General features: G+C 36.7%; 1 protein-coding gene across 2 annotated transcripts in view; it reads left to right on the forward strand.

Annotated features, from left to right (window-relative positions):
* igsf21a (immunoglobin superfamily, member 21a) overlaps positions 1–19,362 on the forward strand; it is a 224,195-nt gene that overhangs the window by 172,300 nt on the left and 32,533 nt on the right. For both annotated transcript variants that reach the window (XM_084100556.1, XM_084100557.1), the window contains exon 5: positions 18,188–18,303. In XM_084100556.1, coding sequence (XP_083956682.1) covers positions 18,188–18,303 — 116 coding nt within the window. The remainder of the gene's footprint in view (positions 1–18,187; positions 18,304–19,362) is intronic.

A 19,362-nucleotide genomic window follows, 5' to 3' on the forward strand; every position in this document is an offset into this window, starting at 1 on the left:
AAAGTGGCCTTGAGATGCAGGCTCATGTTTTATAATATCTGGAGAGCGATACTTGCGGATGTCAGGTCAGCCTGTGAAGTGTATTTGCTTCCATTGTTCACTTTGAGTGACTAAATGTGAGGTTTTTTTCAATCTCCTCGAATCATCCACACTTAATGAATCTGTCATCATGGCCACAGGACTGTCTTAAAGGGACAGTTCACCCAATAATAAAATTCAGGTATTATTTACTCACCCCTGATGAGAGAAAATGTTACAAAAGCACTATACAAGAATCATTAACCCTATAAAGCGTACTGTATCGTATTTGATACACGCATTTCTAAGGTCTCTAAATTATCAACAGACCAGAAAACAGTAGCAAGTAAAAGGCCTTTTAGTTCACATGTCTTTTTGCTGTGTCAGACCTTTTCTACTGATTTTTATGAAGTAAATGTAAGTGTTACGAACTGCTCTGAAACACGGGGCAAAGGGCAAATAATACAAATATCCATCAGAGTCCGAAACACAGGCAAACAGGGAAATCCATGAAACTAGGCAGAAGATCAGAACCATAATACGGGAAGCCAGAGAATGCACTCAGAAATGCAGTATAAACACAAACAAGACTTTGCCAAGTGAGAGTGAAAACACAGGGTTTGTCGGTATATAGGCAAGCATCACACCATAATGAGCACAGGCAATAGTTTATTGGAGTACAGTACAGTAAGAATAATTTTTATATTATTAGTGATATTGGACTGAAGCAACTATTTTTATTCCTCCAATTATAGTAGTGATGAAAATCTGCACTCTTGCTTTAATAAGTATTCATTTAGCACAGTCTTTCCAGGGTGTGCAGAAAATTTCAGAATAGTGCACAGTGAGATCATTTACATTTTACATTTATTCATTTAGCAGACACTTTTATCCAAAGCGACTTACAAATGAGAACAATAGAAGCAGTTAAACTAACAATAGGATAACAATATGCAAGTGCTATGACCCTTCCCAGTTTAATATAACGCAGTACGTGTACTTTAATTTTTTTATAATATATATTTATTTTATAAAGATAATAGATATAGAATAGAAGATAAAGTGTTAGTTTTAATGGATCAAGTGAAAAAGATGCGTCCTCAGCCGTTTCTTGAAAATGGCTACGGACTCAGCAGCTCTGGTTGAGTTAGGCAGATCATTCCACCAGCAGGGAACAGACCAGAAAAAGGTCAGGGAAAGAGATTTTGTGCCTCTGAGATGGCACCACAAGACGACGTTCACTTGCAGAGTGCAAGTTTCTGGATGGCTCGTAAGTCTGAAATAATGAGTTTGGGTAGGAGGGAGCAGAACCAGTGGTTGTTCTGTAAAAGTCAGTGACTTGAATTTGATGCGAGTGGCAACTGGCAACCAGTGCAATTTTGACGTGTGCCCTCTTCGGCTCGTTAAAGCCGATAAAGTCCATTAGCATTCCAAAAAAGCATTCCTGTAGCTCAAACAGTAGTTTTGTTGTTGTTGTTGTTGTTTTTTATAAGAAATTAATACTTTCATTCAGCATGGGTGTTAATAGATTCTAAATTGAGCAAAAGTAACAGTGAAGACATGTACAGTAAAAATAAAAATAAAAAAACAAAAGCACCATACAAACATCATTAACCCTCATTAAAGCGCACTGTATTATATTTAATGCACACATTTCTAAGGTTTAATTCATAATCGATACATATTTTTTTAGAAAAATCATGTTAAAGCATGAGTACCAATATGAAACATCAGGCTTTTGAGGAACGTTAACGCTCACTCATCATTGTATTGTATTGCATTGCATTATATGTTTGACCCCTACAACAAAATCTACAGCACTTTGATCATTAAGCTAAGCATTTAAATATCGTCTTATTAAGACCACTGATATGTATATGCATTTTATGTAAGTAGTCTGCTAGACCTCTTACATAAAATGCAATATCTCAATGATTTACATTACAAGCTATAAGAATTTCTTACTTTTTGGCCAAATAAATATAGCAATTACACCAAATTGCATAATTTGCTTAGTTTGGGCCTCTGCATCTTTCTCCTATATGAGCTCCATATTCTCCTATATCATACTATCATATGAGCTATAAAGCCTGATGTACCATGATACTCAACAAAAACCACATATGCAAAGAGTATATATATATTATGTATATGTATGTATGTATATGTGTGTATGAATGTAGGTTCAATAAACTGTTCCGTTTCAAATCAATGAGATTTTAATTACATATTAGGCTTTACAGAAATACTGGACCAAATGACTTAAGTGGTGTAAGTCTTCCAAGTATCTTCCAAGAAACCATACAACAGCTTTACGTGAAGAATAGACTGACATTTGAGCTGGGGTTGTGTCTTTAGCAGAAGGTATTTTAATAATGGTAATTATTGGTTCATCATTCCTTTTGAAATGTACACTGTAAAAAATTTCTAACCCTCCCAAATCAAAAATTTCAAGTGACCGATAACATCTAAATTTTTCAATTGGCCCAAGTGAAATTATTGTTGCAATAGTCTGTTAACATTGGCTCAATGAGAAATAATACGTCAGACTAATTGAAAAATTTAGATGTTATCGGTCACTTGAAATTTTTGACTTGGGGATGGCTGTGTCATTGCTGAGTTATGATAGACGGTATTAGAAAAAAAAAATGACTCATGTCCAGAGGCAACCTCTCAGATTTAATTTAGCCTATTTGGCAATCCACTGCATTCAGAATATCCCATGTGGAAAATAGCTTTTTTTTTTTGCTCCCTCCATTCTATGAAGCGCTCAAATAGATGATGTTTACAGACTCCTGAGCTTTGGACTAAGTCATTTTTAATACAATCCCTGTGACTGTTTCCAAATAGCATGGGACCCATCGGGAAATGAAACATGTGAAGCTCTATACTGATATATACGTAGTGTGGTGGTTCAAGTGGATGTAAACAATTGTTTTTTATATTGCTTCAGTGTTGTTTTTTAACAAATGTTGTAAACAACAATATCCCCTCTCAAATTCTTTACAGGTACTAAAATTACACTTTATAATGATATGCAACGCTTGGTATCTCGTATGAAAATTGATAGAAAATTCGGAGCTGGCACAGAACACATTGTTTTAATTGGAAACCAGGAATCAAGTTTGAAATATCCATGTTTATTCATTCAAATTTTAGAGCCGCAGAAAAGAGGAAGAGATCCTGCCCATCGGTGTGTTTATTAGAGGTTGGAATGGAGATTTGATCTGCTTTCAGTCCCCATGCTGATAGCTTATTTGCAGCATAACAGAGCAAACACATGCTCACACAACTGCATAATCAATGAGAAAAACACAAATTTAGGTATAAATTAGTATTCACATCAGTTTCTGCATAGTATACTGTTATTAGAGGTCTTGAATAAAAAAAAATAATAAAAAAATGTGAAAACCATACATTTAAACAACAGCTCAGCTTGTTAGTACAGCATTGACTCCACTGCAGTGGTGTTTCAAGCAGGCCAACAGTGGGCACCATGTGGCCGGTCTCACAGTAGTAGTGGTTCTGGCAGAGACTGAGGTCCACACTGCCAAAAACACCTGCGGCGGCTCAGATCTGCACAGTATAGAGCCCTGATCACCTTCCCTCACATTGTTCAAAACTCAAGAACCACGTTTATCACACAAAGCTGGACAAACCTTCACTTCTCATGCATCTTTGGTGTGCCACTAGTAATTATGTCCCCTGCTACGTGCTGTTCCGTGGTACGAGCTCGGGTCAGCCTTTCTTTGAAATGAGGAACAATGAGGAAATAATGAGGGAAGGTGCCATGTGAACGTGTACCCGATTCAGAATGATTTTATAAAGGAATAATTAGTTTCAAAGACACCTTTTTTTGTTGCTTTTTTCGGTTGAATGTCTCATAATGTTGGTATAACAAGATACACAGCGTTTAATAATGCCATTTTCCAAGACAGCTTCCAATTTCAGAAGTTTTACGCAAACCACGAAAATTCTGCATTTTATTCACCATCATGTTGTTATCACAAACTCTCTCATGAACTATCATATAAATAACTTAAAATGCATTGTGTTTCTCACACAAAGCTATTGTATTGCTTCAGAAGTTTTGGAATGGAATGCAGAAGTTGTATTGGCCACCTTTGCATCTTTTTTTTTTTTTTTACGTTTGAAAGCCTCATTATTTGTAATTGCATGACCAGTGCATTCTTTAAAAGTTGTCCTTTTGTGTAATACAGGTTTAGAGACATGAGGATGAGTACATAATGTCAGTGAATTGCTCCATTGTGCGTTATCCACCAACTGATCATTTCCATCAAAGAATGGAACCTAAAGCTGCCAACCTTATCTACTCCTCCTTTTTCAGTTGTTCCTGAAGTCAACTGTTGTCTTTTTGCCCTGCTGATAAAATGCAGGATGGTTTTTCTACTACATCAACATTGACCTTGCAGAGATTATTCCTATACATACTGCAGATACACCGTACAGACACTTTGCCAGCATGAATGCCAACTGGCACAGTACTCATCAGTTGGAAAAAGGAATGTCTCGGTATAGACATATTGTCATGCTAAAGTTTATGATGCATTATTAAGTCTCAGCATGACAGAGACAAAGTTTAGATCAAGATGGAGCTGTGTTCTTCTGAGGCGGCAGTTAACTCGAGTTTGTTAAATGAAAACATCCAATTTGCAGTTTTCTTGGAATCAAAGTGGAAATAACAAAAAATCATATTTTCCATGGAGATAATGAACTGTTTTTTAGTGCCATTAAGATTTGTTGATGAGATAATTTAAATGAGAATTAAGCACATTTTATTTGTATAATTGTAATTGTAATAATGTGTGTGGGTGTTCTACTGCTGATTTTTTAAAATGTAATTCCAATTATTGTCAATAGTGATTCTTATTACTGATTCTAATATAATAGATTCTAAATGATTCTGAATAGTGATTCTTAAGTGTTTTTATTTAAAATCATTATAAATTAATGCTAGTACAACTTGTTTACAAATCAAATAATATATAATTATTTTTTATTTTATTTTTATTTGTTTTTATTTATATATCCATGCATTCATTTTTTCATATTTTCATTTGATGAAAATGTCACAATGTTTGCTTAAAATTGAGAAAATTGTCACCCACAGCCACATATATTTTTTAACATTTAACTTCAAATATTTTTTGTATTTATTATAAAATGATGAAACCATTATAAAATTATTATGTAACTCTTCCAAGAAGATCCCACTTAAACATACTTTTGAAAAACAGCTCTGGGAAAAGTATTTACTAGCAAGGCTTGTATTTGTTTTGTCATGCTGGCCCTAGAGTTGAAACGTCTAACCCGTACTCCCCTGCTCTCGACTAGAAAAACTGGGTCTGTGCTCTGGGGCAAGCAAATGGAGCTTTCTGGTGGTTGGAAGCTTTCAGAAAAGCATCATTCTCCATCTGTCTAAATCCTGTGTGGGCCACACCAAGCCTCTTGGCGTGGTGCTCTAAAATATGGAAGTTCAGCTGTACCACTAAAGCTTTGCTTACATGCTGACAGGTCGGGGGCTTGGAAGCGTCTGTCATCTGGTATGTGATGTCACTCCTCTGTAGGGCCGTGAAGGGCATCGTTCATATGGTGTGTGTTGCTATAGGACAGCACTGAGAATTGAATGATGGATACCGGCGGCTCCAACTCTTTTTGACCTCGTATAAGTTTATGGCCCCATTTTTCTTTGGTCAGTAAATTTGGTGATATAAAAAAGATATCTGGATCATGTCTACTGATCAACCAATTTGAACCTCAGGGGAACCATAAAGGGACTGGACTTTAGGGGCTCTGTAAACTGCCCAGCTGCCTTTAAGGAAGGGTTTGAGAGGCCAAATCCAAGCAGATTGTGACGGGGGCACCCAGCAGATATGCACCGACTTTAGGGCTACGGGTGCCAGTCGTGGCATTACAGAAGCTGTGACGGGCACTGGGTGCCCATCTGCTGCTTTCCTGCGCTCTTTCAGCAAAAACCCTCTTCTTTGTCCCCTCGCTCCGTCGGTTTTCTTCTAAATCCTCTCTTACGTCCCACTCGTCTCCATTAAAGCTGGTGCGTTCCAAGTCCAAGCCTGCTTTTAGCAGCCAGGGGCTTCAAAGACGACGGGAAAAATGACAGTTAAAGCCGCCTATACCCATGACGCATCTTATTTTCTATCATTCGCGAGTCGCAATTGTGTGGCCAAGCTTAAGTTTAAGGGAAGCCGAGAAACAAATCGACCCAACTCATAAAAGAAAGTTGGAAGAAAGTTTGGGAAGAATTGTATCTGTTTAACATGACATTTAAATAACAATAGCCGTGGGCCTTGAAGTTCAGTTCTGCGTCAGAGACTTTTGATGATTCCTAAGCATCTACAGAAGCGCAGCTCGAACAAAAGAGCCACACAGATGACAGCTTTCACCACAGGGTGATGTGTGAACGAAACCATACGGCGGCAAATGGACGAATGGGTCCAGAAGGGAGCATGCATGGGCCCACATGGAAACCAACATCGCTTAATGACATCAGTGTGATTAATGAGCTCTGTAACTGGTGAACTTGTACAAAGTGACACCAGCGTTTGGCACGGTCTGTCAGTCCCATCTCCCACCCAACAGACAAAGTTCTTTTTGAAGCCCCTGCAATCTCATGGCACTGCAAAGGCCCACTTTCAACGTCAAGCTGCTCCCTTCCTCCCCTAAGAGGAAGTATAGAGCGACCCCGATAAGAGCTGACAGCACAGTAATGACGAATGCAAATGAAAAGGGCGTGGGGCAAATGCAAATGCTAAAAGCACAATGGGCTTTGCGATTAAAATGCGCTCTAGAGCCTTTTATCTCGTGGCACTGCTCGTCCTGGGAACACTATTTCAAAGAGCTGACTCCAGTCTCCGAGCTTCTTTCTACTGCCTTTTCTGTCTTTCCCAAAGACTGCCCTCTTGCTAACGTAATGACGGGTAGCAGTGGAGCCTGCATCAATACAGGCTCAACAAGACAATGCAAAGGGACGGTCAAGTACACATCAAGTGTGTCATTTGAGATTACACCATAGCTAGTGCGGCATAAAGGTAGTTTACCGACATTCAAAAGAGCCATTTTTTAAATCTACAGTACCAATGTACTTTGCATGTCAATCTTTGTTGAACAATACTTAAATGAACAAAAACAAATTTAGATTTCAATATTTAAATAGCATCTTTATTAAAGGGGTGGTATAATGCCCTTTTCACAAGTTGTAAAATAAGTCTCTGATGTCCCCAGAGTGTGTATGTTGAGTTTTAGCTCAAAATTCCCTACAGATATTCTTATATAGCATGTTAAAATGGTCACTTTTTGAGGGTGAGCAAAAACGCACCGTTTTTGTGTGTTTCCCTTTAAATGCAAATGAGCTGCTGCTCTCAGCACAGGGGGCGGAGCTTCAAGAGCTCCTGTCCTTTTACCTCACACAGACATGCACTGGAAATGTCAGTGTTTATGTTCAAACTGGAGTCAGACAATGATGGAGAGACTCAAGAAGAAGTGACAACATGTAGAATGCAACAGGACGTTTCTGAATGGTTAGCTGATGAATTTATGTAGCTTATGTGTAGTTATCTTCTAGTTATTGATTAGCATATTCTGTCATGATAATCTATAAATTGTGTTCCAGGGGCTGGGTTATGTAAATTATAGGGTTAGTGATGTCACTAACCCGGGAGGAAGCTTGTGTAGTCCCTACCAGCCGTTTGCTGTAGTCCTTAAAAAGCAATTTCTTTAAAAGCAAATATCTTCCTTTGCTTTGAACTTTGAGCGTTGTAACTTTGCAGATGTTGTTTATGCTCAAACAGCAACATTACACACTAACTAAAGTTAGAAAAGTGAAATCATAATCAACCACCCCTTTAATGAATTGTGGTAATAAATTATTGGGGATCATTTGCAATGTGCTGACATTATGAAAATGTTTGCTTGATGTTAGAACGTTGTGTCATCCACATCATGTAGTTTTTATTCAGAAAGTTATATTCATCTCTTTGTATAAATTAAATTATTAATTTAAATTAAAAAGTAGACATTAAAAAAAATTATATATATTGATAAATATTTAAAATTCAATGTTTATTCATTTTAGCGAACTTTAAAGAGAGATTTTTTTTTTTTTTTTATGATGGTCATGAACTTCTCAATTGTCAAGTTTGAGCAGACATTATGAAATTTTTTTATTTTTTTTATGTTGTTTAATGTTTGTTTTTTAAAACTTATTTTTAAATCTACCAATCCATACCTACTGTATATCTGCCTTCTTTCTTGTTGCAGTAATGCCTAACACTGTATACTTTTTATTAGGCTACATACCTGCAGGTGAATTGTACATTACCACATTTGGTAAACATTCCAGCAATCGAGTTATGTATGTACCACCACTTTTTGAAGAGATTACTCACGGCAAGGATGTATCTCATAAAGATAAGTTGTAGAGCTGGAGTTTTGTTGCATATTCGCTGCGGTTGTCATCAGTGGTGGATCCTGTTAGAGCGGCAATGTTCTCCTGCACAGCTCTCATCTGCAATCCGCTCTCCGTTCCCGTGATATCACAAAATAAAGTGCATCACTCCTGATGTACATCCACTGAAATTTTGTTTTATTAAAAATATTGTATCGTCCTTACAATCAGGACTCTATTGAAATCCAGAATTGTTTAAGAATTAATTTAGAAATGCCTGATAAATTTGATTAGTGTACTTGGCTAGTAATCCCAATGACTTAGACATTAAATTATTTAACTATTCACAGTCATTATCACTGTATCACCGACTAGACTTTTTTTGTGTGCATTGTCAAATTTCAGATCCATCAAATTGATTAGTTGTGTCTTAAAGTACCTGATGATATCCACAATGGATACAGATCAGCAGGCTGGTTGTCTACACCGTAGGATATGATTAATACCATTGACTTCTGTACATGGCATTGAAACCTTTGTAGTGCATCTGAAAGAGAGCAATGCTATTTTCCCATTGTATGTTATTAGCTTCTTCAGAATCAGTTATGGAGTTTTCTGATGCCTGGTCTGTAGACTAGTTTAAAGTCAGAGCAGAATCTTGCGGTCTCTCAGAGCAAGTCTGTGTGTCTAGGTTCAAACTGAATGAAAGTATCTGTTCTGCCTCATTTCAAAGTATGAACGGTTATGTCATTCAAGACTGTGAATAATACATTGCTGTTCAGATGATCCTATGCTAGTGTTTACTTCACAGGGAGGATACATCAAGAATGAAGCCTTTTTATTTGCCATACCATAGTGGAGTGCAGAAAATACCTTGAATACATAATCCGCCTTTACAAGTTCTGCATCTATAAGAAGAACATAGCTAGACAAGTCCAGTTTAAGCATATCACAATAAGAAGCATACATAAAAAGACTTGATTATTTTAAATCGACCTAATAGTATTACAGCATTCATTTGCAATTCACACTATTGCACACAGCAGGGAGAAGCAATGCTAAATGCAAATAATAAAATGTGACTAACCATTTAATCATACATGGGTAGCAAATTAAATAGGCTTACCAGCTTTTGAAAGGAAGATGAGAACGCTTCCTGTATCTTTAGTGCCGTGTGCCCAATCAAACTCAACAGTATTTAGCTGCAAATTCATCTGCCACTTGGTAGAAACTATCATCCTGGAAAACCATGAAAGAAATGTGATGCAAGGTAAAAGAAAATATGACTCAGATCACATTTAATACCATCTGAAATGAGGATAAAGATGGTTTGCACTGACCACAATGTTTTCTGTACAGTGAATTATTGGCTCCTGAGAGCATATAACCATTGAAATCCATTGAAAGTGACATTTAGAAACTAAACATTAAAAAAACAGTTGTTGTTTTATTATTATTAGTTGGCATTTATTATTTTATTCTATTTAATTTTATTTGAAGTTGAACTTCCATTTTACTTTATTTAAAAAAAAAAAATTATCATTTTTTTTATTTCAGAAATTCTACTATATATAAAATATGATTAATATTGTATTTATTATATACAATGTAGTTACTTTTAAAGGTAATTTTCTGAGGTTAATAGTTTAATATTCACTTCTAATTCCAAGTGGCTCATAATACATTAATTTCATGGTGAGTCCCTCTTGAGTAACTTTGGGTTAAATGTCAATGGTGATACAGAAGGACTATATTTGTAACTGTTTAAATCCCAGATCTCTGAACCCAAAAACTTAGTCATACCTATCCAATTCTTGACTGTTAGACCTGAAGAACCTTCCCACATATTTCTGAATAAGTTGTTTGATTTGTGCCAGCATAAATTTCAACCAAAGTTAGATAATGTGATTGCTTGTTGATAAGTGCTCTTTAAGGCAGTTCATTGAATTAATCAGGAAGGTTTTTAATCAAATGCATCAGTGGTTTTGTATGATTATCTGTCATTACCTTTATTCTACTCCTATTAAAACTGTTGATAAACTGTTTGATGAAACCTAGTCTGACACCTCTAAGTTGTAGTCAGACTCAAATGTATGAAGACCTCTACAAACACTGGCTGATTAGTCTCAAGATGCAAAATGTGGCTCACCACTAAAGAGACACCTAAATAATTCATTAGGAAAGTTATGAGTATATGATTTCCCCTGAAAAAGAGAAAGATTTGATCGGCGTCCCCTGCGTTTTGACTGAGAACCCAATAGATCTTAGTAACAGATGTCAGAGGAGGGTGAGAAGGGATGTAGACCCCTCCTTTCCCTGTCTCATAGGGCCACTAAATCCTTTAATTACCAGGCCAACGAGATATGTCTACTGGGAACTTACGGATAAATGTCCCTGTTCCTCAAATAAAGGGAAAAAAGTATTTGCAGTTATTTTTTAAAGAGAGCAATGTAATGGTGCTTCAGGCTATCATACTGCAAAAAGAACATGGCTGCTCCTATTAGGATCAGTGGTTTGATGGTGTGGCTTATGAGAATATTCACACACTTTTTCAAAGAGGGGAATGGGTTGGAAACATGATAGTGGAGTGGTGAAACATTTATTGTTTGCTTTTTTATAAAGAGCTTTTTTTTTTTTTTTTTTTTTTTCTGTGCAATTACCAAATAAAATCGCAAAAATTACTGTTATATTACAAAGGACCAATCTCTCCATTTGCTGTTGGTCAGTCAAGCAGGTAGCCCCGCCCTCAACTCACGTCATTGGTTGAGCCACTGTTGCTATGTGTGGCTGATTGGGATGTTCAAACAAATAGAGCAGTGTTTTGTTGGTATTGCACAGTGTTTGTACTTTTCAGAGAATTGATTACAAAGGGCTTACTTATTGTTGTCTGAGCAATATTAAAGGGATATTTTACCCAGAAATTAACATTTTTATCGTCATGTGCTCACCTTCATGGCATTCCAAACCTGTAAGACTGTCTATCTTTTGTTGTGTAAGACTGTGTTGGTTGATGTTACAATGCAATTACATTAACTGAGGACCCAAGATTTCAAGTATGAAGGTAAAAGAGTAGCAAAACAGAGAGAGCGCGTAGATGTGAATTTGAGAACTTGTACAATAAATATTCGTACTTGTACGTGAACATTTACACTCACAGTTCCAGTGTGAAAACCTGTCAAATAAAAATCTGAAGTCAAATGTTGAAATTTGCACTCGCAGACAATAGTCACAAACCTGTGTTCTGAATTTGAAGCTGCAGACAAGTAGTCACAAATGTGTAAAATGCCATTCACAGAAATACAATGACAGTCACAAACTTGTAATATTTGCATTTAATCTTACATTCACATTCGCAGTACAACCTCAATTAGGCACGTGCAACTTCTCAAATCTGTCACTGCAATTTCAAATTTCGTGCCTTGACTTTTGCTACTCTTTTCGCAATATATTAGGTGCAAAACTAACTTGTGCACTTGAAACTCAGTGGTGGCCAGAAAGAAAGGGGGGCGGGAGCGGGGGTGTTCAAAGGAGCCGTTTTATTGGTTGGCGCCTAGCCAATGAAATGGGACTTCTATTGTACGTGATGTCACGAAACCCACGTGCACTGAAACGCTAACATGGCTTAATGCATTAGACTGATATTAAAAGAAATAAATGATATTATCAAACTCAGTAAACACCATACTAATAATGCATACTACAGAAAAGCAGATGAGCACAGAATTTGACGAAAGAAAGCAGATTTGTGATCAGTGCAAATAAACATGCTGCCTGTGTTTTATTAATGTTTACATGGCTTGGTTGAATTCTAATGTAGAATGCGGTCTGTTATTTCTTGATAACAGACCGCTGCTAAGTATAACACACCGTTGCCATGAAAAACAGAGCGTTGCTATGGACGCAGGATTCTAACCATAGAGACGGAACGGACTATTTTCTTTAGCGGAAGCAATACAATCGTTTTTAAATCAATAAACTCCTTTTTAAATCAATATTTTGTGTCAAATTCTTGATTTATTTGGTAGGTATCCATGTAATAAGTGGGATAATGTAGAGCGTGGCGGTTGTTATAGCGAATACAACCCCTTCAGGCTGATTCAAGACCCCTCCGCTTCACGTTGGGGTTGTATTTGCTATAACAACCGCCTCGCCCTACATTATCCCTTACATAACGAATTGTGTGTTTTTTCATTTTTATAACTGTTGGTCCATTAAGCGTTTTCTTAAGTTTCTTAAGAGGAAAATGCTTAACGTGCAATTAAATGCGTTGCGTTCATATTCTGTGCTCAATTGCTTTTCTGTAAGCTTTATTTGTATCGTGTTTCCTGAGTTTGGTCTTTTCCTGAGTTTGGTCTTTTAATAACACTGTCTTAATTAAACGCGTTGCGTTCATATTCTGTCCTCATTTGCTTTTCTGTAGTATGCATTATTAGTATGGTGTTTATGGAGTATGATAATATAATTTATTTTTTTTAATATCAGTCTAATGCGTTAAGCCATGTTAGCGTTTCAGAGTGTCCCCAAGGACGCGGGTTTCGTGACATCATCGCGTACAATAGAAGTCCCATTTCAGTCCCGCTATGTTTCAACCTTGCGCTATGTTTCAATTTATTAAGTCATAAGACAGATTTGTGTGAAGAACAGACCAAACTGAAAATATTGCACATCCATGAGAGTTCACCAGAAAAGTAGTGATGTCTGCATCATGAATTAATTGTTCATTTGAATCTTTTTAATGAATTGGTTGTTTCAGCTAAATGACTCTTCTCACTCAACACTATCATGTAATTCCAGAAGAATTTAATTTTTTTGTGAAATATTCCTTCAAACTAAAATTGGCACAAAATTACACACTTTACATTACTTTTAACAGCTGCCAGATGGACATTCACAGAAACATGCCAGGACTGACTTTGGTTATGAGTTCTGTTGTCATCATGTCCTCGAGTTCAGATTTGAGTTAACAGTAACATTGTGCCATTCACATATAATAATTCATCTTAAGAGCCACCAAGGAACAACTATATCTGCCAACCAACCAACCAATCAATCAGATTTACTGAGAATTGTTTAAGGCTTAATCTCAGTGCCTGTGGCAGATTTAGGAGAGTTGTGCAATGAAATGAAAAAGATTTACTTTAGGGTCAGTGAGGAGACCAGTGAACCAACTCTGGTGATTCTTATTTTATATACATCACAACAAAACCTATAGGTTTATAGTGACCTTCCTAGTGTGTTTCTGTTTTGGAAATTGCAAGTGGTCACAACAGCAGTGATTATTTTCCAACTTCATCATCTGAGAATAAAAATGACTCATTCAATAAACATTCAATCATGTTTTTTTTTTGTTTTTTTATAAATAGATCAGCTTTTTCTTTGACTGTGATGTTGAAACTTGATCAAATAAGACATAACTTACACCAACGGGAGACGAGTGTGACGAAGTTGACAAAATGGGCTCCTCTTTGAAAATACCATGTGTTTTCTGTCTTTGCCTTCAAGAATTTGCCATAGTATTATTTATTGATAATATTGCATATATTTCTTCAGTGCCTTCACCCATATGTTAAAAAGTGTAAAGCTAATTATTTCGGTACAATTAGTAGCCTATTGTGTCTGTGATTATAACATGGATGTTAAAATACCGTACTTTCTTCCAGTTTAATGTGCAGATACAACTATATGTATGTATGCATGTATGTATGTATGTATGTTTATGTAATATAAAGTACACAGGCTTGTAGTGGTGGGGTTTTTCTGTGACACTTTCAGCAAGTTACAACATTACGCCAATAGATGGCAGCAAATTACTTATGAGTGAGTAAAAAACGCATATTAATTTAAGAACAAAGCAAGTTACTGTCTTTATGAGAGAATGAATAAATAAATAAATTATTTAACCTATTCATTCAAAAACGCTGATTTTCACAAATGAAACTGGTTGAATTTGAAATTATGTACTACTCTTACTGTATCTGCTATATATTTCTATGGCAGAAATAGTAAGAGTAGAATTCTAGTATGCTACTCAGCCATTGTCTTTGAGGGAGTCATTGAATCATTTGTTCAACTAATTTGTTCAAAAAGAGATTCATTCATGGAATTAAACACCACCTCACTTTGTTGCTTAGAGATGCATAATGGTTTCGTCATCACTGGAGCAAAAACAGACAAGTAATACGGCGTCTAAATTGTTGTTCCATATTAACTTGTTGACTGAAAGGAGACCTGCCATCACAGCAGGAGAGAATTTATCAGAATTACCTTGCACAGTAGGCTAAGCATATATCTAATCATTTTGGCATCAAATCTATGATTAATTGAGTGTTGATTATCAGGTAAAATTTAGTAAAAGGGTTAGCAGAAATCTAGTCTGGCTTATTCAGATGATAAGGCCAATAGATTTTTTTGACTGGCAATGGTTTGTATCGGTATGCTTGGCTCATTTCGTGAAGCAGTTGTGAGAGCACATGGTTAATTAGCCTTGACTAGCCACTGCTATAAACAGACACCACGGGGTCTCATCCATCAAGACCACTGTGAGCATTTAACAAACAGAACATTTAACATTCTCTTTTATGGCTCTGGGACGCCATCAATTCAGCAGCGTTCTGCGTCCTGGTTGTGCGTGCAGGTGCGTATTATAGTCCCCTCCACAATATCAAGTGACAGCATATCATTCTCCAATTTAGGACAAGTCTCAGTTTCCCAGAGAGCTAATAGTGTTCGCTAAGGTTAATTTCCTGCCATACATCTGCCATCAATAAGCAATTAGGTGGTGAGGAAACAAAAGCTCTCAAACCTTCACACAGTCTTCCATCCTTTTTCTTTTAATCAATTAATTTCAATTGCACATTTATTGGAGAATGGCACATGGATTTAGACTTAAAGTGACACTCTGAAAAAACTTTATTACCCTTGGCCTCCTGATATGCAATCTTAATTTTATCCTCTGCCTGCTTAGTATGCAAGGGTTATTGATCAAGTGATTCATAGCAGATGTCCTAAAGGGCTCTTCTTTAAAGGAATAGTTCACCCAAAATGAAACTACTGTCAGACATGTATGGCTTTCTCTCTTTTCTTTTTCTTTTTCTTTGTCTTTGTCTTTTTCTATTTCCTTTTTTTTTTTTTTTTTTTTGGAGCACAAAATACTTTTTTGAAGAATGCTAGTATGATCAATATGATGAAAGTGAACAATAACTGGCACTGTCGAGTTCCAAAATGACAAAAAAAACCTCCATAAAAGTATCATAACTTCTATATTCCAAGTATATTCCATACAGTAGTTTTGCATAAGTAGCAAACCAAAAATGAATCATTATTTACTGAAAACCTCTCTGTGCCCATTCACAAATACATGGAAAAAGTAGTTATGTCTGATTTGTAAAGTACTTGAGTCTGATCATTTTGATGAACCGGTTGATCCAGTTCACCAAAACATCTGAATGATTGATTAACATACCAAAGTGATGTGGTTCTTGAGTTCAGGAAGGGAAAAATTATCAGTAAATAAGAGCAAAATTGTCAGTCTATTTGTCCCTCAAACTATCATGGTTTCAGTCATGTAGACCACTTTAGTTTAGTTTTATAACACTTCTGCATCCTTTTTGAAGCTTGAAAGCCAATTGCATGGAAAAAGCGACCTTTCTTTCTTTTGTGTTCTGTTTGGTGAATAAATTGACACAATTTTCATTTTTTTGGGGGGTGAACTAACACTCTAATCCCTTGCTGATATCACATGCCTTTTGTCATCCTTTCAACATGCAAAAAATAAATAAAATAAAAACACTCAACACTGGTCCTAACTGAGCAAAGCAACATCCAATTGTCTCAGCAGGGTGTGAAAGTGAATTTGCAGGAAGTGTTTTATGTGATAATGCAGCTGCCTGAATAGTCAATGCCCACCTACGCTGGCGCGTTGACAGGGGATCATTAATCGCTTGGTGCTTGTAAAAAAAAAAAATGCAGATGTGATAAACCCCCACACCCCTTTTCATCCCTGAACAGCTGATAAAGTCAGCTCATTCCGGCTGACAGGTTGGCTTAAATTAAGGCTATTCAAATGGAGAACTGGGAAGGGGTTTGTTTTCTAGCCTTCCAGCGTCATATCCTTTCTACGTTAAGTACCAGGAAGTCCGTCTTTGTCTTCCCCATGGATCTCCACAGGCGGTAAAGATATACGCTCCTGCTTTTCCGATGTCATGACATGCTCGTATGGCTCCCCAGTGGAGCTTAGCAGGAGTTGGTTGATATTATATGCATAAAGCTTTGCACATCGTCTTAAACAACTCCGGTTTCACACACACAGCCTTTATGACCGGTGCTTTTTATGTTTCAGATAGCTGCTGGAATGCTGAGCACTATAACAGCACCCAGAGGACCGTACATTTGCGGTTCTGCATCGTAGGTGGTTGTATCTCATTTCAATGCGATGGGTCAGAGTCTTCGCAGACTAAGAACCCCAGCTTTGAAACTCCCTGTGGCCCCACCACGATCCTCTCATCTTCCAGACTTCCGCTTCCTTCCTCTTTTGCCTTAAGAGTTTTCTGTACAACACTGCTTCTTTACTCTGAACTGGCCCATATGAGAAGTCGGGCTCCCATTGACAGAATAAAGTTACACTGACATGCTCCAAAACCCCCAACCATGCACAACCACATCTCCACTTGAAAGTGCATTAGATATACACAAGATTTCAGAATCTGTTTCAAAGACCAAAGAATGTTAAAGCTGGTATGGAGATTTAGCGTTCAAACACTTAATAGGGAATAACTATGCATGTCATTATGAAGGAAATGTAGCTCTGAAATGCAGTTCAGAATCATTTATACAAATGGAATTTACAGTATAATGTGGGATGTCACAGAATTTGGCAAATTTTCAGATGAAGAAATCAAAAGTAGGGCTGTACAATTAATCAAAATGCAATATGGACTAGTGTCTTTGAATATTAAACTGCAATAAGACTGATATTTAAATCTGAAGCCTGCTTGTTCTATGTGTCTGTGTGAATGAACGTGGCAGTTTCGTCTACTGCACATACTTAAACACGTGTGATGCTTGTGTTGTTTTCAATGTCTGCCGACTCACTATATGAGGCCGCTCTATAAACTTCACTCTCCAGAGATCTCCAGAGCTGTTCTAAGAGTTCACTTTACAAGAATTTAATTTCAAATAAAAGTTTGGTTTAACTTGAATAAATTGTGTCAAAAATCTATTACAATAAATGACAGAAATTCTATGTACAATATAATGTACCCAGAATATACAATAGATTGTACAGTATCAGTTCATTTAATTAAATTTTAAAAGATTAATTTAATTTAATTGTATTGTATTGTGCATTCATTTAATTACCGTCTGTTTGGAATAAAGTTGTATTAAAATGTAAAAATGTAACATTTAACTAAACCATTAAAATGGAACTCCGAAAAAATTCAATTACACAGAAATTGGGAAAAAATAAATAAAACGGATTTCATAGGTCCTTAAATATATATATATATATATATATATATTTTTTTTTTTTTTTTGTTAAATTGTATAAGTTTCATGATTTATGTGGATTATACATTATTTTGGATTACTAAAATTTAAATCTCAAACGGAATCCAGAAAAATTAACACAGGAAAAAACGGAATCCTGAATTTAGTTAAAAAAAACTAAATTTTAACAAAAAAAAAAAAAGAGAACAGATTTCATAGGGCGCTGCAGAATGTTTATCAATGTCTTTCTCTATCCCACAGCTCCACCCAACAACATCTCAGTGGTGGCAGAGAACACGCCAGCACCATTCAGCCGCTACCAGGCCCAGAACCTCACTCTGGTCTGCATTGCCAAAGGAGGCAAACCAGCTCCATCGGTGAGTCCCTGGCAATGTTATTCACAAACACATGCTGTTTATAAATAGGCATCATTTACAGGTGAAAGATGTCCCTAAGACTTTTTTTGCCATGGTCGATTATGTTCCAGTTCTGGCACTGAAATGTGTTATTTACATTTTTTTACTGATTTTCACATTTTCAGTCACTGTTTCGCAGCTTGTTAAATATTCATAACCACAAACCAAAATGCTTGCAAATATGTCCCCACTTGTAATGTGTCAATAGGTCACAATTGTTTCTTGAGCCCTTGAATTGTTTAGCAAGATTAATTAGCAGTGTTTGCACTGTCAGGCCAAAAGTTAGCGTGCTAGTGCGTGCCAGGGCCAGTCGCGTTTCCACTGTCACTTGCAGGGCTTAATCGGGCCTCATCGGCGCTCCCTCTGGGCCAACAGCCAGGGTTTTTTTGCCCGTCGAGTACCTTAGTCCAAAGCGGGCCAACTGGTGCTTGAGGAGTGGTCATGAACAGAGGCGGAGTTTACCTGAGTCAGGAGTCGGTCAACACCTCTGCTTATTTCCCATGTTTTTATATCTGGCTGCCAGCTAACTAAACATTTAAGACATTTTTAAAAAAAAAATCAGCTCAAAACTCACTTTTAGACACCAGCGAGTGTTTAAAAATAACCTCCATGTGATCCAATGGGGATTCTGATCACTGGATGAAGCAGACATATATTTATATGCGATGCAAAAGGCTACTTATGCTAACCATTGCGATAATAAATACACATATGTTTATGGAAAATATCAGAGACTGCTTGCAGAACGTAGACAAATCATATATGATTATAATCATGTATTTATTTAGTTTTATGTCTTATCTGTCTCTTCCATGTGCCTTTGTTGACACTGGACTAATGCATCTGCATATGTCATAAAAAACATGCACTCTGCTTAACTCGTATACATAAAAACTCCTGTAACAGTTTAGAGAGACGGGAGAGATCCCTCAAACCTCATCAGATCACATAATTCATAGAAATGTTTAGTCTTTCTTTCTAAATGTGTAAGCCTTTAAAAATGGAGTTAAGGCGCAAGCG

This window comes from Abramis brama (genome assembly GCF_963993115.1).
Source record: "Abramis brama genome assembly, chromosome: 23".
NCBI lineage: Eukaryota > Metazoa > Chordata > Actinopteri > Cypriniformes > Leuciscidae > Abramis > Abramis brama.